Here is a 26,820-nt window from a genome sequence, read left to right as displayed (position 1 = left end):
GGACCCAGGCTCACGGGAGGATAACAGGCCACAAGAGAACAAGTTCTTGGGGAGGAAAGAACGGCAGACACAAGACACCGCGGCACTGAGGGGACTGGGCGGGCGTGAACTCAGGCTCTACTGAGCCATCCGCAGGCCCCTGCCCCACCCACGCTACCCAGGAACCCAGAGAGCTGCTGGAGGGGCGTCACTGTGGTACCTGATGTGGGGCGGGGGGCAGTGTGGGGAACCTGTCCAGCCCACCGAGACACAGCTCAGCGTGAACTAGAACCAGCTGTGCCGGCCCAGCAGCCTCCTCAGGACCAGGCGTGGACGCGGCAGCACAGTGGCCAGGTCCCTGAGGACAGGCGGGCAGGGCTGTGCCATGCCACGTGAAGGCCTGGGCTCTGCCCCGGGACAGAAACCACTCGCTCAGACGAGGGCGCCAGCCAGAACCACTCACACTTCACTGCTCCTCCCTCAGGTCCGGGTCCCCTTGCCCCCTGCTCAGGGCCCAACCCACAGGGCCCACCCTCCCTTCCTGACATGAGCAGACCTGAGCCTGAGGTGAGGAGCTCACATGGGCCCCTCATTTGCGGGCTCAGGAAGCCTGGATGGGGCGCCCTTGTCTGTTTTGGACACGTGTTTACCCTCCCAGCCGAGGGCCTGCTGCTCTAGAAAGCTGCAGGTCATTCTAATCAGGACACGTCTACTCCAGGTTAGAGAATCTTTAATTACCGATAAGATGCTATTTTGGTCTCCTAACTATGAGATTTGTGAGCTTCAAGAACGTTTCCTTCCAAACACTACATTAGGTGCCCTGAAGCGAGCCTGACCTCGGCCTGGCATCGCCTCAACCTGCTGCTTGTGCTGAAGAGCAGACTCGAGTTGAAGCCGGAGACTGCAGAGCAAGTAGCCAGGGTTCCTCAAAGGGTGGCCCCGCTGCCCCCTCCCTCCTTGCTGGGGGAACACCTCACGTCAGGCTCCCGGCCCCGAGTGTGTGAGAAGTGCCCTCCTTACAAAGACGATGCCTACACGTTTAAGCAAAGAGTCAGCCCCTGCAGGGTCCCAAGCCGATGGGAGGGTGGTTGTGCGGGGAGCTGGCCGGGCCTGTGCCGAGGCCTTAGCGGCCAGCGAGCTCCAGCACCTTCCGCACCATGGAGCCGATGCCATCGTGGATGTGGTGGAGGGCGGTGTCGCACATGAAGGCCGGGGTCGTGACCACCTTGTTCTTCTGGTCCACGTGAGCCTCGTGCACACAGGTTATGGAGAAACACCCGCAGCCAGGACCAGGACGATGTGGTGTCCAACACCACCCTGTACCCCCAGAAGTGCATCCCCCTCCCGCCCCACAGCAACACCTGGAAGAGGCTTCTGGCACTGACTGCACTGCTTCAGCAAAGACCCGAGACCAGCCAGCAAGCTGCTGAGACCCCACCAACAGAGTGCTGCTTCCTGACCCGCATCCCTGTGGCAAGCCACTGGGGGGCCAGCTGCAGGCCATCTCCACACCACACAGCCGCCACCCCCCTCACCCCCGCCATGAGCCCAAGACCGTCTCCTCGCCCCACCCACGGAGCCTGAGTCTGGGGTGCACTGAGCTCAGCCGGCACCACTGTGGGGACCTGGGAACAAAGCCACTGGGCAGAGGAGGCATCAGCCTCGCTGCTACACCCATCACTCAGGTGCCCCGGGCACCCCCGCCCTGCAGTGCCCCAGGGCAGCCCTGAGGGGCCGGAGGGGGTCCCCACACCGCCCCGGCTCTTGGAAGGATATGGTCACACCCATGACACAGTGCTTGGCGCCCAGAGCTTTGATGACCTCCGCGGTTCCGGCGTGCGGCCACTTGCCACCTTCCTCCTGCTCGTGGCCCACAGTGACCTCGACGCCTCTGAGCACTTTGGCCGCAAGGACAGGAGCGATGCAGCACAAGCTGAAAGGGGATGAGAAGAGGTCAGCTCAGGACCACACGTGGCCACCTGGTCGGTAGCACAGTGAGGCCACCTGGAGAACATGGTCAGCCTCAGAAAGGAGCGTGAACCCTGTGCTGTTGGCTCTGCTGGCTCTGAGGGCTGGAGTCTGACCCTGACCCCCGGCGGCCCGCAGTGATTGTGACCGGCGGAGCGTGGGGGAGTGTAGGGCCCGGCGCCAGGCTGGGGACCCTCAGGGGGCAGTTAGCTGAGGCCCGTTACCACATGTGCACCAGAGGCACCCAGCAGTGTCCTGTGTCCCGGGGAGACCGTACATGGTAGCACTGTCTCTGGCTGAGGCTTTCGGCCAGTCTGTCACACGACACAGAAGCTGAACTGTACTGACCGGCTGCAACCCGACCTCCTTTTCTGGAGGGAGAGCAGGGGGCTGGGGGATGTGGTCCAACCAGCAGCCTTGCCTGGCCTGTCGAGTGGAGGCGAGGGCCCTATCCTAGAAGCAGGCCAAGCCCACCCCCACCCTCCACAGCAGGCTATCCCCAGAGGCGCCAGCAGGTTCAGGGGAACACCTGCAACATGGATGCCTGTTCCAAGGTCCTGCTCTTCATCGAGGGGCTCCCGACCAGCAGCTCCTGAGCCCTTGGATCAGCAAACCCAAGGCCCACGGGAGCCAGGGCTGCACCATTGCCCTGCTCCCCAAGAAAGCACGTGTGACACCCACCACAGCAGTTCCGGGCCTGGCCGGTCCCACTCCTCTGAGGCCCAAATGCCCCCAAAGGGCTGCACCTCACCTCCCCCACCTGTTCATTTGGTCCTGAGCTGACCTTAAAGAGTGAGTGTGCACTCCCTGTAATAAAACGTCCTAAGAACGTTATCTTCACACTAACTGGTGCCACAGCAACTGGGAACGAGATAAATGCCTGCTGCCTGGACCAGGTGAGTGTCATCGGAACCGACATCTTGGGGACCTGTTGTGTCACCAGGTCACAGGTACCTAATTCGGCAGGCGATGCGCAGAGGTGTACACTGGGCCGTGGACACCACCGCAGGCTGCCAGGGGCCCCTGCAGTGCGGGGACGAGCACAGAGACCTGGGACAAAGCTGGCTGGACCCCATACCATCCGTGCTTGTGACCAGCAGGCTGAACAGTAATGGGCGGGCGGCCTGGAAGGAGGATATGAAGGGTCCTGACCTAGCAAGGGCGTTTTGCTCGTGGTCGAACAACACTGCCACTTTTAGAAAGAAACAGGCAAGCTGCTGTAGGAGGCACTGAACAGAGCTGCCCAGCATGACCTGGCAGCCAGCACAGGGCGATGTCTCCGCCCTGTGCCCTCCCCCCGGCTTCCATGCAGCTCGGCTGAGGCGTCCGCTCACTGGAGCAGGAGTGCCCGCTGGGAGGTGGAGGAGCGCCCGCCGGGAGGTGGTCGATCTGCTGAGTACCCATCCTGCTCATCGTGCCGTGCAATCGTTAGTGGAAGAGTGTGATGCGCTTGTCTGCACGCACAGGCCCTGCCTCAGCGAGGTGCCAGGGCTGATCAGTTGGGCTCTGCAATTGCTCGGCACCGCCTCCCACAGGCAGTTGGAGCATTCAAGGTCTGGGGTGGAGGTGTTGTATGGGCACATGTCCTCCTGGGCTATGGCTGCTGCAGCAGGGGGATGTGTGTCCTGGATGTTGAACCCTTGGTAGGCTGTCCTCTCCAGCCTCTGTGCCCCCTCCAGACTGAGCACTCTAACAACCTCCTTCTCCAGTTTGCCAAGAGAAAGCAGCAACCAGCTGTGTGATGTAGGCCTGGCAAGTTCTGCTTTCAATGTGTCTGTGCACCACTGTGCTCCTGGAAGGACTTCCCCAGTCAGGGATGACCCCAGAGCATGCGACCCATGTGCTCCAGCACCACTGTCTCAGTAAAGCAGAACTGAGGAGCCCCCTGGGGATGCTCATGGACAGGACAGCCTGACAAGTAGGTCTGATGATGGCGTGGCCATTTCCTGTCTCTGAGAGCCTCCTGGTGTGAGTTATAGCTGGTCTTGCCGGTCTGTTGGGACCAGGATCAACGACCAAGGGCTGGGCAGTGAGGAGTGTCTGTGCCCTGAGTGTGGGTCCAGTGTGCGACCACCACAGGATCTAGTCCCCAAGGAAGCTCAGTTGTGTCACGGGGCCAGCATGGTGCTCAGGGTGGCTGTGACTCCAGGAAGGACAGGCCAGCTAGCTGAGGGGCTGCCTGAGCCAGGCCGGGAAGGCAGAGGCCAGGAGCGAGGAGAGGCCTGGCAGAGGCTGGGGCCAGAGCAGGACCAGGGAACCTTCTAGACATGGACAGACTCACTCTCTCCTCTCCCTGTTATGTCACCCAGAAACATTAACATAACCACACAACTTCAGAATTCTCAGAGCTGGAAGGCTTTGTGAACTCACACAAAACCCCGAGTTACAGTGAGGAAAGGGCCGAGAGTTTCCAAAACCACACAGCTCCAAGCCCAGCTCCTGGCCAGGGGACCCGGTATGGCCACACTGTGGGCTCCACCATGGCCCTCCCACCACCCCGCTATGGCCGCCCCTCCCAGCCGCACCTACCCAATGGGCTTTCCGGCCTGGTGGAACTCCTTCAGCACACGCTCTACATCTCTGTTGACCTTGCAGGTGCCCCCATCCACGGCAAATGTGCTCCTGCCACGAGAAGGGGGCTCCTCAGACCTCAGGGCTCCACGTCTGCCTGCCTGGGGAGCACCCCCTCCTGGATCCCGAGTGCTCTGTCAGCTTCTCAGCAGCTGAAGGAAGTGGCACGTGTGCAAACACGTGTGGGTACTCAGCTGTCTGCTCGGTCAGCCCCGGAGTAGCAGGACATGCCATTGGCCTGAAACCCGTGACGGAGCCTGCACGGCACTAACAGGGCTGAGAGACAGTCAAACAAGATCCGTCTTCTTCACAGAACAAGGGCACTGAGGGTCTGGATGGGCCCCCTCCAGCGGGTGGGCTCAGACCCGGCAACGCCACAGCACTCTCTGCCACGAGCCCCCTCCTGGCTCCCTCTGCCAGGCTCACGTGGTCAAGGCCTCTGCCCCGGTAGGTTCTCAGGCTGTGTGAGCACCTCAAAACGGGTCAGACTTTACACTTTGACCACATGCACATCAGCTAAACCCCCACAAGTGATGAAGAGTCCTGGAGTCTCGTCAGCCTCACGTCACTACATGATGGGATCTGCATGTGTGGCTGTCCATTAACAGACAAGTCGCAGCTTTAACTGAAAAATACAAAGTGCAGAACAAGAGGCTACCATCTTACTGGAGTTTTAAGACGTGTGTGAATCTCGCAGAAGACAAGAGTTGGCAACGGTGCTGGAGAGGGGTCCCGGGGTCCCCTGCAGGAAGAACTGGGGTTCCACAGGGAACAGGTCACACTGAGCTCACCCGCTGCCCCGTGTGCACCTCACAAACCACTGGCAAGGAGCTACTTTCTTTTGGAAAGGTCAGAGAGAGCTCCCTGGGGGTCTGTGAGCTCACAGACAAGGATGCTGACCCGAGGCCCCGCTTCCTCACGACCGCTAAGTCACCCAAGGCGGGTTGTGAGCCACACCAGGGATACAACCCCAACCCCCTCCCTGCCACACACACAAGGACACACTGGTGCCGCTGCCCTCAGACAGGGCAGGGTCTGTGGACTGGGGCTGGCTCCGTGAATCCAGCTCATACTTCAGGGACGGAAGCCTGGTCCTGCCAGGGGGACAAGCCCAGCCGATGCAGATGAGACCTGCTGCCTCCCGCCAAGGGGCTCGGGAGCACAGAGATGGTGGAGAGCACCCCAAGGCTGGCCATGAGAGGGGCACTGGACACGAGGCGCAGCAGGAGTGTGGGGAAGGACTGTGGAAACCGCCGGGAATGTGGGGAGAGGAGGCTCTCAGGGGACATCCGTGAACAGAGGGGAGCCTGGAGGTGAAAGGCCAAGGGCAGGGATGGAATCAGGAAATGGAAGCGCCTCTGCCCTTGCTCCTGGGGGCACGGCACCCGGGCAGACAGAGCGCCAGCTGGGAGGCCATCATGCTGCCTCAGAATCACCATGAGTGAACGGGTCAACTGAGGAGAATGGTATTGTTGTGAGGCACAACGCCCTGTGCTAGAGCCCCAGAGCCACGGGCGCAGCTGTCTGGTGCCTCCTGGCATAGCTCCAGCTGCAGCAAGCCCCTCCGTCATGGGAGCAGCAGCTCTGCGCAAGGCGGAACGGATGTGCTGGGCCCACGAGGCCAGCGTAAGAGGACTTCCATGAAACGTGGAGAAGAGACTTAAAGGAACGGAGAACAGAAAGAGGACCTGAAAGCCAAAACACGTCATGGCTGTGGTCATGACGGCCTCCCGGCTTGAGGTTCAGTTACCCTCCTGTTCCCCACAGGGCAGAAAGAACAGGGCGCCTGGCCTCATCAGGACCATCCTCCAAATGGCCCTACTGGGAAGGAAGGGCCGTTTCCCCACTGCAAGGTCCACAGGAGGGCAGGTGTCTGAGGGGAAAGGCTCCGGGGAACGGCCCCCAACTCCACGCCTGATGGCCTGGTCCACGAGCCTCCTCCCTCTGGGGTCCCCTGTCCCAGGGCAGCTACATTGTCGCCGGGCCTGTCACTGTCTCCCCACAGCTGCTCTTGTCACCACTGTGTCCCTACCCAACACCCCAGGGGAAAAGAAGGAGAGCCCGAGCGGCAACACATACAGGTTTTTGGCAGCCCCGAAGCCCCCGGGGAAGATGGCTGCGTCGTGGTTGACAGCAGTGAGCTTGGCCAGGTCGGTGATCTTGCCTCGCGCGATCCTTGCCGATTCAGTCAGAACGTTCCTGGGGATGAGCACAGGCCCCAAAAGGTCAGTGCGGACAGTCTATCCCTCAGCGTGAACGGGGGTGGGTAGAGCTGCCACGACACAAGAGGACCCACCCTCCCAGCTCACAGGCCACACTGTGACAGGGACCACAGTGGGTCTACATGCAGTCTCCGGACCCTTTCAAATGGCACTCAGAACTACCACACCTGGTCACTCAGACACCAGTGTCAGGCAGGGCCACCAGGTGGTGTTCAGCGAACAGAACAAATGGGGACAGAACTGTAGGGGGAGGGTTAAGAGGTGACTTTGAGGGACCAGCCGCAGTGGGAACTTCTCCCTGACTCATGGGCAGCCCAGGGCCAGGGTCCTGACCAGGGGCCCTCAGTCCCAGAAGAGGGCACCACACTTCCTTCCCACCACCCCATTCCTCACTGTCTGCACCCTGCCCTGAGGGCACCTGGGAAACACAGCCTCCAGGGGCCGTCACCCCACAGCCCAGGCAGGATGGAATCCGAGAGCAGGGCTGCATACCCTCAGAACAGAAATGCTGGTGGGAGCTGCTTACAGATATCTGGGGCCCAGGCGGGTGGATGAGGTTCAAGGCCAAAAGAATGCACACGCCTTTGGTCAGAAGGCAGGTATGAGAGCTCATTGGGGAGACCCGCCTTCACTGTTCCTGTAGCGTGGGAAGTGAGAACACCCCGACCCGAGGCCCAGGACAAGCCCAGGACCACGGCTGTGAAGTCCACCTGAACACGGACTCGGCTCACAGCTAAGACAAAGCAACTGTGGGCAGGCTCTCAGAGAGTTTCAACTCGCCCTGTCCACACTGAGGGATGAGGCAGAGGGCTCATACCTGGTCTCGCCCTCGGAAGGCTGTCCCTTGATGTGGTCAATCACATGCATCTGAGGGACATCAGGGGCGAAGATCTGGACCTCGGCACCCCCACGGCTCAGGTGGACCAGGATCCTGCATGGGAGGGAATCAGACCAGACTGACCTGTGCCCAGCCCAACTTTACCTGCCCACAGGTGTTTATAAACACAGTGTTTCAGCTGACTGACAGGTGCACACTCCTCACACAGGTTAAGTCTCCTTGCTCTGAAAATAGTTATAGCTGGCTCACTTAACAACCCAAATGCCCTCCATTGAGTCGATGTCACTGACCTGGCCTGAGGAGACCAGCCAGCGCCCAAGCTCCTTCTACAAACCAGGGTGTGGGGACGGGCGACCAGCTGAGGCCACAGCCTGGATGTCTGGGTTCCCAGGCTGCCTCTGGGCACTTGTTCTCCCTCAGGCCAGCAGACAATGGCCTTGAGGGTTTGAGGAGGGCTTCTGGTGGTCCTGGTCCCCTCAACCTTCCCCTCATGGGGGTGAAAGGCAGGAAGACATGCAGGCATCCTGGGGACTGCTGATGATAGCAGTGTTGCCCAGGGCTGCTTGGTGCCAGCCCAAGTCCAAACATTGGCATGTGATCCATCCCTGGCAGGGCTGTCAGCACCCACTTCCAGGGAAGGAGGTGGCATGAGAGCATGACCCCAAGAGAGATCACAGCCATCTACTGGCAGGGCTGGGAACCCCTGGATCTGGTCTCAGCTCCTTGGACCTCGTGTACATTCGACCCATGAAAGTCACTCCCTGTCCAACCAACACCAGCACATGCTGGCCACCCCCAATGGGAGGGCTCAACGGACACACCACCGTAAGGGTCCTCTGGGGCCAGTAAGGTCCCAGGCTTTGGAGGGGGGGTGTTCCCTAACCCTCCCGTCCAACTAACTTTGAATCTCACAGCCTCTTCAGTCCTGCTCACAGTAACTTCTCAAATAAACGAAAAGCCAAAATATAAACTACTTGGTAACAACTGACAGGCTACACCGATGACACCTGTCTACAGCGAGGTCACTGCATCACCCTTAACAATTACGCTGTAAACACGGGATGGAGCTCGATCTCAAAAACACAGGATCTTGTGAATCCAACGTGTGTAACACAGGGGTGTGGAAAAACAGGAGGGGAGAGAGTGTTTACTGCTGGGTGACAACATCAGAGGTGACGCTAAAAAGCTTATTTTGTGCCTCCCTGTATTTCACATGCATGATTTCAAACGTTTTCCTTCGCGTCCACCGTGGTCTCTGCCTAACCAGCAGGAAGGTTTCTCCAGACGATTCAGGAAAAGGGGGACCGGCCCTCCCTAGAGTGAGCCGCCTGGGGGCTTACGATGAGGCCTCGTGGAGCTCGGTTCCGTCGTAGACCCCGCAACCAGACAGCACCTGCGGGGATGGAGGGCCGGGCACCAGGGTCAAGGGGTCCGCCGGGCGGCCGACCGCTTCCAGCGGGGGGAGAGGCTGACTTCGGGGACGGGGAAGGGCTGGGGAGCGGAGGGAGGGCGTGGATGCAGAGGAGCCGACCGCGGGCAGAGACTGGGTGGGAAGTCGGGCCTCAGCGCCCGGTCCCCACGGCCCCAGGTTCCCATCTCCCCAGGTGCCCGCGTCCGCTCACCACTGCAACCCTGGGCCCGGGGCACGGCGCGGAGGCGTGGAGGGCCGCGCGCGAGGAGGGCGCCGGTCCGCCGAAGGGCAGCGACCACAGGCCGGGACGCGGCGCGAACCCGGGGGTCACCGCCAGCTTGGACGCCACCAGAACCCTGAATGCCGCCATGCTGCGCGAGGAGAGCAGGGTCACAGGTCACGGTGGGCGGGGCCGCGCCTGCGCAGTAGCCCCTGAGTCGGGCTCCGCCTCGCGAGCGCAGGTGCTCGCGCAGGTGGTCCCGCAGTGGACTGCGCGGCCTCGCACGCTGTCGCCGCTCCACGCCGGTGTCCCCGGGGCGGAGGGGGCTGGGGGGACGACGCAGAGTCGCAGCCCCCGAGAAGCACCATGCTGAGATACCGGTTCCGGAAAGTTAACTTCAGTGTCGCCATAAGGCCTCAACGAGACGGGCGACACCGAGTGGCCGGCGCCCACTTGTCCAACTCTCATCCACGCCCCCCTTTCTGGTTCGCTGAGTTGGGACGGAGTGAGGGTCCCCACTTCAGCAGCCTGGCGACCTTACCGCCCCCCTCCACCCCCGCCGTTCCCCCAGCCCCACCCCCACCCCCAATGGAAAGCTCTTCGCGTTTCCATTGACCAGGTTGTGCAAAGGGAAGGTCACGTAGACACCAGGTCTTTGCGGAGAAAGGGCTTTATCCCACGGTGCCAGGCAAGGACCAGGGGGTGAAGCTCAGATGTGTGTACCTGAGGGCTTCCGAGGGGCTGTTTATGCGGAAGTAAGGAGCAAGAAGGGAAGGGTAGGATTGATGGAAAGTGTCCGCATAGCGTTATGGAGAGCTCGGCGCTGGGGCAGTGGCGGCACTTCATGCCTCTTCCCAGGCCCATGTGCAGACTGGGAGTAAGACACAGTGGGTCTTCGGCCCTTGAGGACTAAAGTTCACTATCCTTCATTCTGGTCTTTCATGTGCCTGCCTGATTCTTGGTCAGAGGGGCTGTCAGCAAGCTGTTTCCCTGTTGTTCAGTTGTGTCTGACTCTTTGCAACCCCACGGACTGCAGCACACCAGGCTTCCCTGTGCTTCACCATCCCTGGAGCTTGCTCAGACTCATGCCCATCGAGTCACTGATGCCATCCAACCATCTCATCCTCTGTCATCCCCTTCTTCTCCTGCCCTCAATCTTTCCCAACATCAGGGTCTTTACCAGTAAGTCAGCTCTTCACATCAGGTGGCCAAAGTATTGGAGCTTCAGCTTCAGCATCAGTCCTTCCAGTGAATATTCAGAGTTGATTTCCTTTAGGATTGACTGGTTTGATCTTCTTGCAGTCCAAGGGACGCTCCAGAGCCTTCTCCGACACCACAGTTCAAAAACATATTCTTCAGCCCTCAGCCTTCTTTATGGTCCAACTCTCACTTCCATACAAGACTACTGGAAAAATCATAGCTTTGACTAGATGGCCCTTTGTTGGCAAAGTAATGTCTCTGCTTTTTAATATACTGTCTAGGTTAGTTATAGCATTTCTTCCAAGGAGCAAACATCTTTTAATTTCATGGCTGCACTCATCATCTGCAGTGGTTTTGGAATCCAAGAAAATAAAGTCTATCACTGTTTCCATTGTTACCCCATCTATTTGCCATGAAGTGATGGGACCGGATGCCATCATCTTCATTTTTTGAATGTTGCATTTTAAGCCAGCTTTTCCAGTCTGCTCTTTCATCAAGAGGCTCTTTAGTTCCTCTTCGCTTTCTGCCATAAGGGTGGTGTCATCTGGGTATCTGAGGTTATCGATGTTTCTCTTGGCAATCTTGATTCCAGCTTGTGCTTCATCCAGCCTGGCATTTCTCATGATATACTCTGAATATAAGTTAAATAAACAGGGTGACACTATACAGCCTTAATGTACTCCTTTCTCAATATGGAACCAGTCTGTTGTTCCATGTCTGATTCTAATTGTTGCTTCTTGACCTGCACACACATTTCTCAGGAGGCAGATCAGGTGGTCTGGTATTCACATCTCTTTAAAAATTTTCCACAGTTTGTTGTGATCCACACAGTCACCCCTGCAAACAGGCTTGGTTTTCTCTATATCATTTTCTACCTCCTGGGCCTTGTAACTTACAGGGGGTGGTTTCAGTCCATGCCCGTCTTTGGGTCATTCCTCAGTCTTGACGGATGGAAGCAACCACCCCTCTGGCTGCCTCCTGTTGCTAAGGGACGTAGGCCTAGCAAGGGCTTGGGGAATAAAACAGTTTGATGATGGAGCTGTACAATTCTTGGGTATTCAAACTGGATTGTTGGAGGGATTGGTATCTACCAGCTCAGGGTTGACACAGGGGTTGACAAAGAGGAATAATCTGGCTGCCTGTGGCCTTAGGGAGACAAACCTGACGTGAAAGTTAAGAATTACAGGCCCAAACAGAAATCAATAGTGCTGTGACTAATGAAGTACCAGTGGATAAAGCCAATTTCACTCAAACTTACAGGAAGGTCCTTTTTAGAACTCCATGCCTCCAAGACAGAATCACCAGGACTCTGTCCCCAACTGCCCAGCTGGTGTAGTTCCTTTCCATCGTGGCCACTCGTCGGGTGGTGTCCACGTGCAGCAGGTGTGGCAGCCACACTGACTACTTGTTCTGCCAGGAGAGAACTGAGGGCTGCTCTATTATCCATCACCACGCTGTCTACACAACTCCCCAGTCTGTAGTCTAACTGGAGGCTAGTGTTTCAGCCAGTTCCTCCACTGAGGCGGATAGATCTCTGATAGGCCCCCCTTCCCATGGTGAGCTCATCCTGGGCTAAGCTGGTGCCCGTGATCAACCCTGAGGCCTGCTCCTTTTTTATCTGCTCTCCTGGGTGAAAAATACTTGTCTCTGGGTGACATGATACAACCCTTTTGAGTCGGGCGCCACCTTCTGCTCACTGTCACTCATGCCAGTAGATGGAGACCAAGTTCAGTTCATAAGCAAAGGGAAACTTTATTCTGTGATGAAAGAGTGAGCAGTGTGAGCTCGCCCTGGAGAGCACAGGCTCTGTCCTGAAAGGCTGTAGGTGATGCTGCTTTATAGGCTGCTCCCAGAAGGAGGGTTGGAGTCGTGGGTTGGGCTGGTCGAGCTGTCAGGCACAGTGACTTTGCACTGGGAACTCTTAAGTAATTCCTGTCTGGGGACCTGTTACGCTTATTTTACTGGAACCCATGCTTGACACTCAATGGGCTCTTGGTAGCCAGCATGTTCTAAGGCTGCCCAGGCAAGTTGGGAGCACCCTGGAAGGCTTGACCATCTTTGGTTTGGGTCAGTGCCTTTGCTGACTCATTTTGGATCCCCCTCTGTGGAATAGATAACAAGCTGTAAGGTTAGTTTTCGGCTGGCACCCACTTGCTAGGGTGTCCTGGGTTGCGGATGGCAGATCCGAGCTCTGTAGAGAGGCACTTAAGTACATCATTAAGGGAACTGTCCAGTGGTGTGTGGGCTTTCCTAGTGGCTCGGTGGTGCAGAATCTGCCTGACAGGGAGACATGGGTTCAATCACTGGTCTGGGAGGATCCCAGTTGTCAGGGGGAAAGCCCGTGTGCCCGAACTACCGAGCCTGCCTGCCTCGAGTTCGTGCTCTGCAATAAGACAAGCCACCGCAGTGAGAAGCCTGCACACAAGGAAGAGCAGCCCCGCTCGCCACAACTAGAGAAGTCCACATGCAGCAGTGAAGACCCAGTGCCGCCAAAAATAAATACGTAAAAACCTTTTAAAACAAGAACTGTATAGCCGCATGTAAGGGGAAGTCAAATTAACACAGGAATTTTGTTTCAGGGGTGATGTTAGGGTAGCCTCTAGAGGAAGGTCAAGGTTACATTACTCAGTCCTCTTTTGATATTAGTGGGGGAGCCTGACCCCTAGATGGGTGGGGAGACAGACCCTACACCGCTCTTCACCACCTGCTGCTGTAGTGGCTTTTGACAGCAGATTCAGAGTGTTGTGTCCCAATCTTGGTAGGTGACAACCACCAGCAGGGAGAGGGGAGAAAAACGTCTGTCCGAATTTTTTGCAGGACCACGGGGATAGCTTAAGATGAGTTATCTGTGTCTGAACGTACATAACCATCCATGTATTTATTTTATAGCTTAAGACCCAATGATGGAAGAGGATCTGATAGATATTATGTTTACAAAAGAAATGATTCCTCTGGAGGTAGCACACGTTTCACAAGCAGATAGAAGAGCACCGCAAGGTGATACACGGTCCTACCCGACAAGCAAGAACCTGCCTGCTGCCCTTCCCAGTAAGTCCAGTGACTCCTGGCCACCCCTGGTGACCTGCAGGCTGGGGCCTGTGTCCTGACCCTGGAGGCTGTCACTGCTGAGAGCCCAGGCGCCTGGCTGTGGTCTGGACCACCCTCATGGTGACCCTTCCTGAGGGGCCTCACGGGATGGGGTCCTCCTTGGTGCTGGCAAGCAGGTCCGACAAGTCTCCCTGGGAAGCCCTTCCAGGCCATCTCCAAACTTAAGAGTCCAGCGGATGCTCCCTGCCCCAACCCTGTGCAGGGAGATGGGGGGTGGCCAGGCTACCTGCCCCGCTCACCTGTTCGCTGGCATGGAGGTGCCAGCATGACAGTCACACCCAGGATACGTTACAAACACTTCAAATTCAGAGATCAGGCTTAATACCTATGTTTTAGAAATACATGTCATTTTTATCCCTAAAATTATCAAAACTTTGTATTAAAAATATAAAAATCCTCATACAAAGTTTGTGTCTTCACACATTAGCCCATTAGCCTCTCTGCAAGGTGTTTCCAATAGCAGACGCTCCCAGGCCCCGAGCGCTGAGCCGTGCCCGCCGGGAACCTGTCGGCTGGAGCACTGACCCCGCGACGGCGTTTGCTTCCTGCTGCAGGGCGAGCCCAGGTGCTGGTGCTCCGGCTCAGGGGACAGCTGCCCCCAGTGATGGCGGTCCCTCCTCACCCAGCATCCCAACCAGAGCCGTGGAGTGCGGCCCTAGGCCAGCGGCCTGTCCTCGCGACCACGTCCTCCCCTGAGCAGGTGCAGACTGTCGTCGTCATCCTCGGACGCGTCTGCCTCCTCCTCGCTGCCCTGAGGCTCTGAGGGCCGCTTCAGGCCCCGCTGCTTCGAGACGGCCAGCGCATACTGCAGGTTGTAGCGGTTCCAGTCGCAGCTGTGAGGACACGTGGGACTCATGTCAGTGAGACCGACGCGGGGGCCCTTTGTGCCCAGATCTGACAACATGGGAGCAGCCCTGGCTGGACCAGCTGGCGATAGTGAAAGCCCCCCACCCCTGCCCCCCGGAGACGTCACATACAGCTTGGAGACATCATCCAAGTGGCGCTGGATGCTCTTCTGAAGGAACTGAACCACCGGCAGCAGCGTCCCTACTCTAGAAAAAGACGTTCCTCAGCATGGGCTGCCACCCGAGGCCCCCGGGACCTGCTCCACGCTGTCCCTGGGTAAAGGCTGCCACCTCCACCCCAACCAGCGGACCCAGTGACCGGAGCCCACGGTGAGTGGGCAGGGTGTACCTGGACTTCAGCTTCTGTCCATGCACCATGAGCAGTTTCTGAGTCCATATGAGATAGAATTCTAGATGGCGAGATACTTCAAAGGACGAAGCTAAAAATTCCAGCACCTTCTCCACGTACAAGTCGGGCAGGGAGGAGCTTATGACTTCAACTGTGAGGGAAGGACAGCTGCACTCAGCCCGCAAAGACCCCGTCAGGAGAGAAGCGCTCACAGCTCGTGGCCTCTGCACGTGCAAAACCGGCCAGCACGTGTAAATGCAGGCCCCTCGGCCCCCCTCGCTCCTCCGGCCCAGGCTCACTCTCATCCCAGGGCACCGCCTCCAGAGTCTCCTGCAGTAGCTTCCTCTCGTTGAGCCGGAAGGCCAGGAGGATGGCCCTGGTGAAGTCCCGCTGGCGCAGTGCCGCCCGGATCCGCACGGGGGTGACGCTCGTGTCCAGCTCGAACGGGTCAAAGAGCATCTGGGCATCCAGGGAGTAAATGAGGAGCCCCTCGGTGGTGGTGGCCGCCCAGCAGCGCCCTGGAACAATAAGCAGGCTTGAGAAAGGCTTCCTGAACATTTAGTTCCACTTTCCCCCTTAACAGGTCCTGAACACATCTGGGACCCCGAGTGCAAGTGTGGAGGGAGCCTGGGAATGCTGGCCCCTCAGGAAGGGGTGCCTGGGCCTCTGCTGTGGCCCCTGTGAACCCCTGTCCTGCTCCACCCCCACTGGACACTCCGGGGTGGGGGCGGGCAGGGGATGAGGCCCAAGAGGGACACCGCTGTCGGGGAGCAGGGGAGCTGCCTGCCTCCGTGCTCCCATGCCAGGCACGTCTGCAGCCAAAGCTGCCCTCCAGCAAGGACACAGGTGACATTTGACCCCAGGGGGACTGTGGTGCCCAGAGCTGGCCCCGGGAGCAGGGTGACAGGCCCAGAAGCCCTTCGGGACCAAGCTCAGCTCTCCCACCCTGACGACTCGAAGCCCAGGGCTCACCGGTGGGGGAGAAGCGGAGTGAAGTCACCCTGATCTCAGGTTTGAAGTGCCGGGAGCTCATGTCACCTGGGAACAGAGATCCCCCTACTCACAGGGCTGCACACACCTCACCACCCCCCACAAAGGGAGGCCCATGCTTCGGAGCCTCGGGTATTGCTTCACGGGTGCCGGTGGTCTCCACAGGCAAGCCCTCAGTGTGGACCCTCCTGTGGGCTCGGGCCCAGCCTAGAGCAGCCCCCCTGCTCCTAGGGAAAGCCCCGCCCAGCCCAGGGCTGCCAGGCAGGTGGTTTCAGGCCCTGCACTCCTGACACAAGACTTCCTCTCTGGCCACATGGGGGCAGGTACTAGGAGTAAGGCACAGGGCTGGGCACCAGCCAGACGTCCAGCTGCTCACAGGGGGCTACCCACGTCAGGTTCCTGGACGTCAATCGCTATAGCCTCGACAAGGGAGCAACGCGGCTGTCACCCGGGAAAGTGGCCAGCGAGTAGGACGGCCTGTCGTGGCCTGGCCACGGGACATGAGAGGACCCCTTGGTCACCTTTCTTCACGCCCGGCAATGGTATGGCGACCCCGCCCTCCTCCGCAGCGTCTTGGTCAATGAGTGCCAGGTTGCCAAACTCCGTCATTTTCCTTCTGTTCAAAAATTCCTGAAGGGCGAAACCCAGACGTCTCACTGTGGGAGGTGGGGAGGGTGCACTCATCTGCCCCACCTCCCCCTGCATCACCAACAAGGGGCACAATCCTGCCTGGAACCCACACAGGACACAGGGAGCCTGAGACAGGACAGCCCAGGGCCCGCAGTCAGGCTTGTGGAAGGCGGGTTCTCATAACTCAACGTCTGAACAGAGGGTGCGCATGAGCCCGCGAGGGAGACGCACATGGGGCACCTCTGCTGCCACTTGCCTCGGCCTGTCCTGGGAACATGAGGATACCCCAGCCCCGACACCTTGGAGGGTGGGCTACGGCTGCACACAGAAGCCCTACACCCGGCACGAGGGCCAGAACAGGTGAACCCAGGCAAGCACACCTGTCTGGAGGGTCCCCAGGTTGCCTGTGGGGCCAGGGAGTGAGGAGGCCTCCAGGTGAGGCTGGACAGCTCTGGGGACCACGGAGCTGGCAGATCCCACCCAGGGATCCCCCGGGCCCTGCAGCCCCCCAGAGCTCACTCACCTCCATGGCGTCCAGTGACAGGTTGCAGGAGATCTCGAACTTCTTCCTGAGAATCTGCTCCCTGACGTGATAAATGCACACGAACTTGGACATCCCTCCCGCCAGGATGCTCTGGCCGTCCGCAGAGTAGCACAGAGTGGTGAAGGCCCTGGGCAGAGGGCATGCAGGCTTAGAGGGCATGCAGGCTTAGTCACCACCCAGAGGACAAATGGCATTTGCCCTGGCCCCTCCAGGGCTCCAGCCCAAACCCTGCAGCCTCGTCACCCGGCTCCCTGCGGGCAGCACGACCCCTGGAGGAGGTCAAGGACCGCGGAGCTGCGTCAGGGCGCTTCCAACTGAAGTCAGCACGGAGACGGGTCAATCTGCCCACCACCCCCGCAGCAGCTGCGTACAGGACCAGAGCTCAGGCCTGCGCTGCCCTGGCTGGCTCTCAGGACTTGAGACAGCAACCTGGGATTTGGCAAAGGATTCTTAGATATGACACAAAGAGCTCAAGTGACCAAAACAAACAAAAAAAACACACAAGTGGACCTTTGTCACAATTAAAAACGTTTGTGCTTCACATTAACATTCTCGAGAGAAACTGGGGAGACAAGCCACAGGGGGAGGAGGTATCTGCAGATCGTGTATTTGATGAGGCCTCGTATCGCCAGTCTGCAGAGAGGCCTCGCAACTCGGCACTACAGACACACGCCCATTAGCACAGGGCTCTCCAAAGCCCACACACGGATGGCCCGTCAGCTGACGAGCAGACGCCCAGGGACACCAGTGCGCGGGGCCTGCCAAGCCCCAGGCATGGCTACACTGCCCTGCCCCCCGCCCGCCCAGCAGCGCAGCTGTGACTGTAAAACAGAGTAAAGAGCACTGCTCGCAACGTGGGGAGACCGGAAGCCCCTGCCCTGGGCGGGTGTAAATGGTGCAGGCTCTCTGAAAAACAGCCTGCGGGGCAGAACACTGCCAGGGGTGCACCCCAGACCTGATAACGGGACCCACAAACACTCGTCCTCAGGGTGTGAGGACATGGGCACCTGTCAACGCACACAGACCCCAGGACAACCCGCTCCCTCTGGGGTCCCAGCCGAGGAGCCCCCAGGCTCTGGGACACGCCTCGCTGGGCACTCACTTCCCCTTGGCTGAGTGCTTGGCGGTGATCTTGTCCAGCTGCTTCCGGCCCGTCTTGAGGTCGTGCCTGCCCTCGATGGAGCCCGTCTGCACCGCATTCTCGGGGTCCCAGAAGGTGATCTGTGAGTTCAGTGTGGCCACGGCCAGCTCAGCACCATCAGGGCGAAAGGTCACGGCCAGAGCTAAGAAGAGATGTGGAATCAGGGCTGGGGAAAACCCTGGGCTCCAGCCAATGGGCCACTCTGCCCTGCCCTCATCCTGGCACCCTGAGGGTCCGGGGGCCACTGGACCCACACAAGCATGACCGAGCCAGGCAGCCTGGTGAAGGAGTCTGGGCAGGAGGCGCCACATGGAGACCATGGGCAGGCTAAAAACAGACTAGCTGGAGACAGGGTCAGTACAGGGGCCCTGAGAAGATGCAGGGCCCAACAGCTAAAAGCCTGAATCAGAGCCGTGTAGGGTAGCAGGAAGCCTGACCACTGCAAAGACTAAGAGCCCCAGGGCCGACAATTGGGTTCTGTGAAGACCAGACACCGACAATGCAGTCTTCCTGTGATCAGTCAGCTCTGCAGCACGGCCGGCTGCACCCCAGAGAGCAGGTGGCGGGGTAGGGCCTTGCACCCAGGAACGGGAGGGAAGCCAGCTGCAGCAGGACCCTCGCTTGCTCACTCTGCTGGGGAGCCTGATGCCAAGCCACACAACTGGGCTGCCAACCCCAACAGCCCACGTCACTCTGGGGCTGCCAGTCCTGACAGCCCATGTGCTCGTGACCCTGGATTTATCCAAGCATGTGACTGAGACCAGGCCTTCCCCCGAGTGCCACTCACCGTCAGAGGTGAGGGCCAGTGTCTCTGTGGTCCTCCAGCTGTCCGCCATGTCCCACAGACGCACTGTCCTGTCCCAGGAGGCGCTGGCCAGGACTGACTTCATGGGGTTAAAACACAGTCCGCTGATGGGCCCCTCGTGGCCGGACAAAACCTGTGGCCATTCAGAAGAGAGCTCTGAGGACCTGAAGACCCTCGGGGGCCCCCCACCCCGAGGTCGGACTTGCCTGCTGGATGCTGGTGTGCAGAGGCCGTGGCCCCTGGGCTACGGGTGAGGGAACCCCACCATGGTTGGGCCAGGGAGTGGGGCCTGCCAGGAAATGCGTGTAAACGGTGCCACCGTGCCCGACGTGACCCGTCCCCCACCCGTCTCACGTCAGCAAGGCCCCCTCCCCACACCCTGGCCCCTCCCAGACTTGTGGCCCTTACGTCAAGGAGCCGGCCCGTCTGCATGGACCAGATGAAGACCTCGAAAGAGTCCTGTGCTCCAGCAGAGACGATCTCCCCACTCGAGTCCACAGCCACGCAGGAGAACTGGGTGGGGCGTGGGGATGTGAAGGTGCGGAAGTTCCGGTACCTGTGGGAGGACGGCCCGGATGGGACAGTTCCAGGGCCACATGACCTCACCCATGTCTTCCTGCCAAGCCCTGACCCCTTGACCTTGCTCTCACAGCCCAGAGCTCAGGGGGAGCCCTCAGAGCCAAGGTCCCCACAGGAAGTCACCTGTGAAGATCAAAGGCGCGTACAGTCCCATCCATGGAGGAGGTCACGATGACGTAGCCAGTGGTGGTGAAGGTCACGCCAGTGACCCCACTTGAGTGCTCCGTGAAAGTGACAAAGCAGAAGCCGCTGAGGATGTTCCACACCTTGACCTGTGTGGGGAGGCCACGGCTCAGGACAGCCCACGTGGGTGCCCCTGTGAGTGAGAACTAGGAGCTGCGGGGGGGGGCCTCCCATCAGAGCAGCTGCTGGCAGCACGGACCCGAGCCGTGTACGGAAAATCAAGTCAGGAAGGGAAACAGACGCCACAAGGCTCTTCATTCCGACCCCAACGAGCCTGCCAACGGCTTCTCAGGAGCCCAGGTGGGGCCCTGCTCTCGGGGCCAGGCCACCAGTGTGGCACCCCTCAGCCGGTCAGCAGAACAGAGATAGGAGGGGGACCCCCCCAGATGGGATGCAGCCAGCCCACCTTGCCATTGTCCCCGCCGGTCACGATGTACTGCCCGTCGGGGGAGTAGGCCAGGGACACCATGCTGTTGAAGTGGCCCTGCTGCTTGAGCACGTAGGACTCGCTCTGCCACTCCCACACCAGCAGCTGGCCCAGGCCTGTGGGGCACACAGAACTGCTCGTGACCCCCGTTTCCCATCTGGGCCTGAACATGGGGACCCAGAGCGGAGATGCCAGCCTCCCACATGGCCTCCAGAGGCCAGGGCCACGGCATAAGTGTTCCAGGCAGCAGCAGGACTCAGGACTCAGAGGAGCCTTTGTTCTCAAGGTTTCATTGGCTGCTTCTTCACAGTGAGCCAACGGCCCGCCAGCCTGGCCCCGGAGCCACGAGAGCGAGGTGGGACAGGGCAGGCTTCCTAAGGAGGAGGAGCTCCACTCTGGTCCTCACAAACCCAGACACCAACCTGAGCAACCGAAGGCGATCCAGTCCCCAGAGCTGTTGATGGCGACGGATGCAACCCTCTGATCCGAGATGCTAGGGAGACACACAGGACCTGGTCAGCACAGCAAGGCCTCTGTCCCCACCCCAGCGTGGCTGCCCGAGCCAGGACGGGGCCGGGTCTCCCGGCTGCCGGCACCCACCTCCTCTCCACCCGGTTACTATGTTTACTTCACTCAGAACAACAGAAGACCCAGAGCTTCTGTACCCCGTATTCAAAAACTTGGAGCTTTGTGGCTTCATGAAACCAACACTTCAGTTTCCTCCACGTTCCAAAGATACAGGAGGGAAAACGAAGACAGAAGATAAGGATGACACGATCCACACACACCTCCCTGTGACTGGGGGTGGGAGTGGCACGTCTGAGATGGAGGGTGGCACAGCACCCCAAACCCCTCCAACCCAGGACGGAGGTGGGGTGGGTGTTCTGAGAAGCCAATCACGCAGCCGGTCGGGCCTCCTGATCCCTCCACGGCCCTCAGTCCTGGCAGGCATGGTGTGGCTTCCACCCACCCTGCCCGCCTGGCAGACAGAGAGCACACATGTACACACGACTGCGCACACATGTGTGTACACAACAGCACACACAGGTACACAACCACACACACACAGGTACACGACCACACACACAATACACGACTGTACACACATGTGTACACAACAGCACACACAGGTACACGAACGCACACACAGGTACATCACCGCACACACATATGTACACAACTGCACACACACAGCAGAGGCACTGACCTCAGCGAGTGGATAAGGTTGAACTCTGGGAGCTCATGAAGGTGGAAGATTCCAGAAGCAAAACCAGTGACCAAGAGGTGGACCTTCTTGTGATATGCAGCAGCCGTCAGCTTGTTAAAATCTCCTTCTTTGTTGAAAAAGTACCTAAATAGACAGGGACACAAGAACTGTGGGAGAAGGACCAGAGAGCCCAGCTGGTCCCACAGCCCCACCCCAGCCTCCGCCCCGGTCCCCCAGGGCAGGCGGAGGACAGCAGGTTGGTGCTGCCCTGCAGTGGCCCCTGGTCCTCACCCACCGCCCCAGTGCATGACGGGCACCTACTTGGCCAGCCGCGAGTACTTCACTTTCCCCTGCTGCTCCTCGGCGGCTGGCGTGGCCTTCCCGCGGATGGTGGTCTCCCTCTCTGCCCCCTCCTCCTCCTCCTCCTCCTCCTCCCTCTGCAGCAGGTCTGCCTTCCAGCCTGTGGGGGCCTTCAGCCTCAGGCCCTCAGGAAGGGTGTCGCACTGCCATACGCACAGGGCACCGTCCTGGCTGAGCGTGTACAGCTGCAGAGGGAGACGTGTGAGCCTGGGTGGGTTCCCCAACCCCCAGCCCACACCCACCCGGGCTGCGGGGCAAGAACGTGGCCCCGTGCTGCCAAAGCCTGCCTGGCTACCATGGCCCCCTGCATCCCCAGGGGAGGGCCCAGCACCCCGCTCGAGGCTGTGATGAAGACGTACATCCAGGCTGCTGGACTCAAAGAAGCAGGCCACGATGGCATCCTTGTGTCCCCCCAGCGCGTAGTAGATGAGGTTGTCCCAGCGCTCGGCCCCAAACACCCATGTGGACATGTCTTTGCTCCCGACTGCAAAGCACCTGGGGGACAGGGGGGTCACAGCTCGGCCTGGGTTCGCGGGTGTCCACCTCCCACAGCGTCCCGGGGCACAGGGGCGACGCCCGAGGTCGGCTCGGGTCTGCGTCCACCTGCGCTTCTCCCAGGGCCCAGAGCCTCACTGCACGTGTCACTGCCCCTCATTGCACAACAGTCTCTCATGGGGACGGCCCAGCGAAGCCCAAGGACCGACCACTGAGCCCAACGGAGGGCTGCCTGGGGGACCCTGTGCCTCACATCTCCCTGACCCCAGTCGGAGCCAATTGTGCTCTTGGCAGGAGGAGAGCCAGATGTGGGCCCAGGCCATGCAGAAGGGCATGACCTCTTGACTGTGACAGCCCACAGCCCACCAGCATCTCCCACGGACAGTGTGAGCCTGGGGCTGTGTTCCTGCACTGCGGCCCAGAGAACATAGAAATAGTTGGCCTCGCCTACAAAGTGGCAGCCACCTCCAGTCGTGCCCCCCGTTCCCTCCGCCGCCGATGAATGCAGGGCAGCAGACACAGCCCCGGGACGACTTTGGGGACAGTTGGGGGAGAGCACTGCCCGGGCAGCCAGACTGGGAGATGCTGCCAGCGCTCCTGCTGCCCATGGCTGCTCTGGAAGCTGGGCCATAGCACACTGGGCCATAGCTCGGGCGGTCCTCATCCTGGGCCATGCTTCACTCTGCTCTCCAGTGACCAGGGCCAGGCAGACCTGACTCAGACTCAAGAGCCAGGCCTGCGTCCAACCCACACGAGAGGCTTGTGAGAGGCCATTTGAAAAAGAGCCAGAGACGTGACAAGTCACCCCACATGCTGAGACACTGTTCACAGGTGCCCCCTCAGGCTCCTCCTATGTCCACCACCCCTGCCTCACCGGGAGTCGTCTGTCCAGTCAATGCATGTGGTCTCGTCGTATGGCCCAAAATAGGTTTTGTCCAGGACGAATGCGTTGAATTCCCGCTTCCTCCCAGGGGCATGGTACATCTGAGCAATGTTGCCTTTCGTGACGACGAATTTCCTGCCGTAGAAACAGTGTTGTCAACATCCGACACCAGGGCAGGTCCTGAGCCCAGTACAGAGCTCCGGAGACAGCATGTCTCCTGCCCCGAGGCCAGTTTCCCACGGGAGGCAAACCTGGGGCCCTAACCCTCACCCTGCCTCTCATGGGCCCTGAGTCCCCTCTCCTCTGGGTGGATAGCCAGGGAAAAAGTGAACAGACTCTAGGTCACGCCGCACTTCTGCCCCAGAGCAGACACCCCTTCCACCGGACTGGGAGGTGGTCGCCAAGGTCAGGACAAACTCGGACAGCCCCGGCCCAGGACGCCCTCTACTGGGTTTCACAGTGTGGAGCAGGGGCTCACAGCTGACCACTGGAGCGCCTCCTCCCCAACACAGCCAGGTTGGCCCAGGTGTGAGCAACCTGAGATCGAGCCCCCTTTCCTGCAGTCCAAGAACAGGCCAAGTCTGGCCACACCATGCTCATGGTGGACGTCAGGGCCAGGGGCCAGTGCCACCCAACACCATGGCTCCTTCATGGCTCAGGGGCCATCTGTGGCTCGGATGGTGGGCCACCCGAGCCCACCACATGAGTAATGCAGTTCCACAGCTCCCACCCCACCTGCAGATGCGTACCTGCCATCGGGGGAGAAGGAGACGCTGTGCACGGCACCCTTGAAGTGGAAGTGGTGCAGCACAGACCTGCAGACCAGGCTGACCAGCAGCGCATCCCCCCCTGTGGGAAGGAAAAGCAGAGTGAGGCCCCGCACATGGCACGCACGTACCAGGCCTTGAAGGCAGGCCCTGGGCCCTGCAGTGTGGGCAGCACACAGCCAGGGAGGATGCCCCACACACCTACCCGAGGCCCACCCAGGCCCAGACACAGAGGCAGCCGAGGGAGTGGAGGGACTGTGCGGGCCTCGACCCCCAAGGGTCTCAGTGTTGGCCTCTAGTCATCTGGATGCCACCACACCTGTCCGCCAGTCACTGCCACCCCAGTCGAGGCAGTTACCTTCGTCAACAATGATGGCCAGGCGGCCGTCCGGGGACAGACCCACACACGTGATGTTGTAGCGAGTGGCCAGGGGCAGGGTGTTGGACTTGTTGCTAGGAGACAAAAACCAGAGCTGAGCCACTATGCTCGAGTCATTGGGCAGGGGGCGGGGGGCGGGGGCAGGCCAGCCTGGACCAGCAGCCCTCACCCCTGCACAAAACACGTGAAAACCTTAAAAATGGGTTTTGAACATGTCAGTTCTGCTTCTAGGGCCTCATCCCAAGAGGACCTGCAAACATACAGTCAGGAAACCGGAAACGACCAAGCTGCCCAATACCAGGGTAAGCCCAGGGACAGCATGCCCAGTAAGGCCTTCTGCAGGAATGGAAAAATGTGGAGTCATGGAAAACTAAGTAAAGATAAATAACCACTGGATCACACTCTAATTCTGTCTTCTATCGTATCACTTTACAGTTCTTCTTCAGCAGTCATGATGCCTCGACCTTGGAGACCCCCTGCCACACATCACTTACACAGTTGACACCAGCAATGACCTGCCAGGAGCTGGCCCTGGGTGCACCCTGCACTTCAGGAAACAACTCACAAGCAAGGCAGGTACTATGGCCCCATCTTATAGATGCAAAAACTGAGGCCTGCAGAGATCCAAGAAGCCTCTGCAACAGGAGGGTCTCACCCAGGCCACACATGTCTGAGAAGACAGGAACAAAGCCACATGCATGCTCAGGGGAGACAGAGTGAACCTGAGCATGCTGGCCAGGCAGCAGTCTAGGGCTGGTCCCATGCCCAGGCATCCTCTACCAGATATTTCAGCCAAGTGATACAACCTCAATACACAGGGTCCAGCGGAGAGGTTAGAAGGGAGAAACTGGGACCCCTACAGCCAGTCCTGCTGCTGACCCATAGGCACTACATGAATCTACAAGGCCCTCTTGGGCTGTCTTAAGTAAAAGGTATGCTTTAGACAGGTGAGAAAAATGCTGTTTTTACCTGCAAACCATAAAGATCACTATTGCTAAGATCATTTTAGCATACTTACTTTTTCAAGTCGAACACAGTAACTCTGTTTCCCACAGGGCTGATAACTGAATTCCCATCACAGGTAAAATTTAAGTTTCCACACCGATAGACTGTCCCCAGCAAATTTGAAAACTGAAAAGAAAACAATGCTGTTTTTATATTATAAAGAAAATACAATTCTAGGGAAGGACGGAGCGAGGCTTCTGGCCAAGGAGGTGGTGCAGACTCTCGCAGGCTCCCTGGTTATACCCGGGGTCCCTCAAGCCACCCCCCTCCTCCCGGGACAGTTTCTGGGCACCTTTCAGTCGGGCCCTGAGCAAGAGAGAAGACATGAGCCCAGTCCCCAGCGGCTCTGAGCTCCCGCTGGGGTGGACAAAGGGCAGAGTCAGCGCAGGGAAGCCTCCAGATAGGAGGCATCTGCTGGAGGGAGGGGAGGACAGGACCCGCGCTGCAGGAAGAGAATTGCTAAGCGAACAGCCTCCCGACTGCATGTGGGGTTCAAGGCTTCCTGAACAGGGTAACCTGCTGGCAGCCCATCCTTTCAATCATTCATCCAACTATCAACCACCTGCAGGTCCCACGACCTGCGTGGGCCATTGAGACAGGAGGGATCTCCAAGGAGCATCTGGAGCTGCAGGCGGGCAAGGCCCTGGGAACCACAGGAGGCTACCGGGACTGGAGAGCCGGGATGGGGAGCACGCCGAGAGGAGCTGGATGGGGGAGGTTGGGGTCACAGTTGGGGAGCATTCTGAGCAGGAAGACCAGATTGGGTAGGGACAGCGTGGGTGTGGGGTGTACCTGAGACCTGACAGAGAGAGAAAGGCTGGAAACGACAAACCTGCGGAGCAACAGCCTTTAGGGCAGTGGCAGCAGCGGGCAGGGCCGCGCAAACGCTCACGGCTCCAGACACGCAGGTGGCCCGCTGTGCCAAGGGGCCCGAGATGCGGAGAAGATGCAGAAGCGCGTCCGGTGAGCTCGGCACCCGGCTCCCGCCCTCTGCCCCCGAGTCCTCGCCACGTCGCGAGCTGAGGAGCCTGGGAACCAGGACTTCCGTCCGGGCTGGCTTCCTCTGCCTTGCTCGGCTCTCAGCGTGACCCTCCCTCAGCGCTCCTACTCTTTTCCTCCGCGCGCGCCGCTCCGTCCCAGCCCAGGGCTCTGCGGCCCCAGGCCGGGCCTCTCTCAGGCTGCCGGGTGAGGAGCAGGTCGGTGGTGCCTGACCCAGTCAACCCAGGCCCGGCTCCCTGGCCCCGAGGGAGCACTCTCGAGGAGCGACTCCATCCGGACCCAGAGTTAAGAACCCCTCACCTCCCCTGGCCCGCGCTCACCCTGTATGCGAACTTCATCCCGGGAGCCACACGTGTGTTGCTTGCCGTCTCTGCGTCTCGCCCCTCGGCCCGCAGCAAGCACTTCCGGGATGGGAGCGCGGCGACGCGCCACAGCGCCCCCTCGAGGCCTGGAGGAGCGGCGCCGCCCGAAGTGGGGTCCCAGCCGGCCGGCCCCGCCCCAAGGGTGGTTTCCGGGCTGCCGGTCCAGCCCCAGGCGAAGCCCCACCCACCGGCCCCGCCCCTAAGCGCGGGTTCTTTCCAGTCCGCACAGTCCCAACACAGAGCCCCAGCCCCAGCCCCAGCCCCAGGCTCCGCACCCCGCAGGTCAGGCTAAGGTGCTCTTGGGCTTGGGGTGGCTTGACCGGCTGCTTTGACAAACCATTCCAGCACCATGG

General features: G+C 59.6%; 2 protein-coding genes across 4 annotated transcripts; both read right to left on the bottom strand.

Moving 5' to 3' along the window:
- Positions 1-692: 692 nt before the first annotated feature.
- GATD3 (glutamine amidotransferase class 1 domain containing 3) lies at positions 693-9,366 on the bottom strand. 2 transcript variants are annotated; one of them, XM_081570053.1, is made up of 7 exons: positions 9,201-9,366; positions 8,919-8,971; positions 7,558-7,671; positions 6,598-6,717; positions 4,477-4,569; positions 1,756-1,912; positions 693-1,231 (listed from the first exon to the last, which is right to left on the bottom strand). In XM_081570053.1, exons 1-7 carry the CDS (start codon positions 9,357-9,359, stop codon positions 1,103-1,105), a joined length of 825 nt encoding a protein of 274 aa, XP_081426179.1. In that variant the 5' UTR covers positions 9,360-9,366; the 3' UTR covers positions 693-1,102. The 2 variants fall into 2 exon arrangements, with proteins under 2 accessions (XP_081426179.1, XP_081426180.1); XM_081570054.1 differs by lacking the exon at positions 4,477-4,569.
- Positions 9,367-13,268: 3,902 nt separating this feature from the next.
- PWP2 (PWP2 small subunit processome component) lies at positions 13,269-26,491 on the bottom strand. 2 transcript variants are annotated; one of them, XM_081570052.1, is made up of 21 exons: positions 25,939-26,491; positions 25,120-25,232; positions 24,081-24,175; positions 23,705-23,804; positions 22,947-23,090; positions 21,937-22,072; positions 21,539-21,762; positions 21,218-21,361; positions 20,433-20,503; positions 19,990-20,126; positions 19,524-19,672; positions 19,230-19,377; positions 18,804-18,954; positions 17,978-18,158; positions 16,855-17,002; positions 16,223-16,331; positions 15,684-15,749; positions 15,011-15,229; positions 14,712-14,862; positions 14,495-14,569; positions 13,269-14,350 (listed from the first exon to the last, which is right to left on the bottom strand). In XM_081570052.1, exons 5-21 carry the CDS (start codon positions 23,054-23,056, stop codon positions 14,173-14,175), a joined length of 2,397 nt encoding a protein of 798 aa, XP_081426178.1. In that variant the 5' UTR covers positions 23,057-23,090; positions 23,705-23,804; positions 24,081-24,175; positions 25,120-25,232; positions 25,939-26,491; the 3' UTR covers positions 13,269-14,172. The 2 variants fall into 2 exon arrangements, with proteins under 2 accessions (XP_081426178.1, XP_081426177.1); XM_081570051.1 differs by having other exon boundaries at positions 26,426-26,491.
- Positions 26,492-26,820: the final 329 nt, after the last annotated feature.

Source organism: Giraffa tippelskirchi, chromosome 2, assembly GCF_054371585.1.
Source record: "Giraffa tippelskirchi isolate mGirTip1 chromosome 2, T2T-mGirTip1v1.2.pri, whole genome shotgun sequence".
Taxonomy (NCBI): domain Eukaryota; kingdom Metazoa; phylum Chordata; class Mammalia; order Artiodactyla; family Giraffidae; genus Giraffa; species Giraffa tippelskirchi.
The sequence above is the reverse complement of the archived record's forward strand: the minus strand, read 5'-3'. Positions and strand labels throughout refer to the sequence as shown.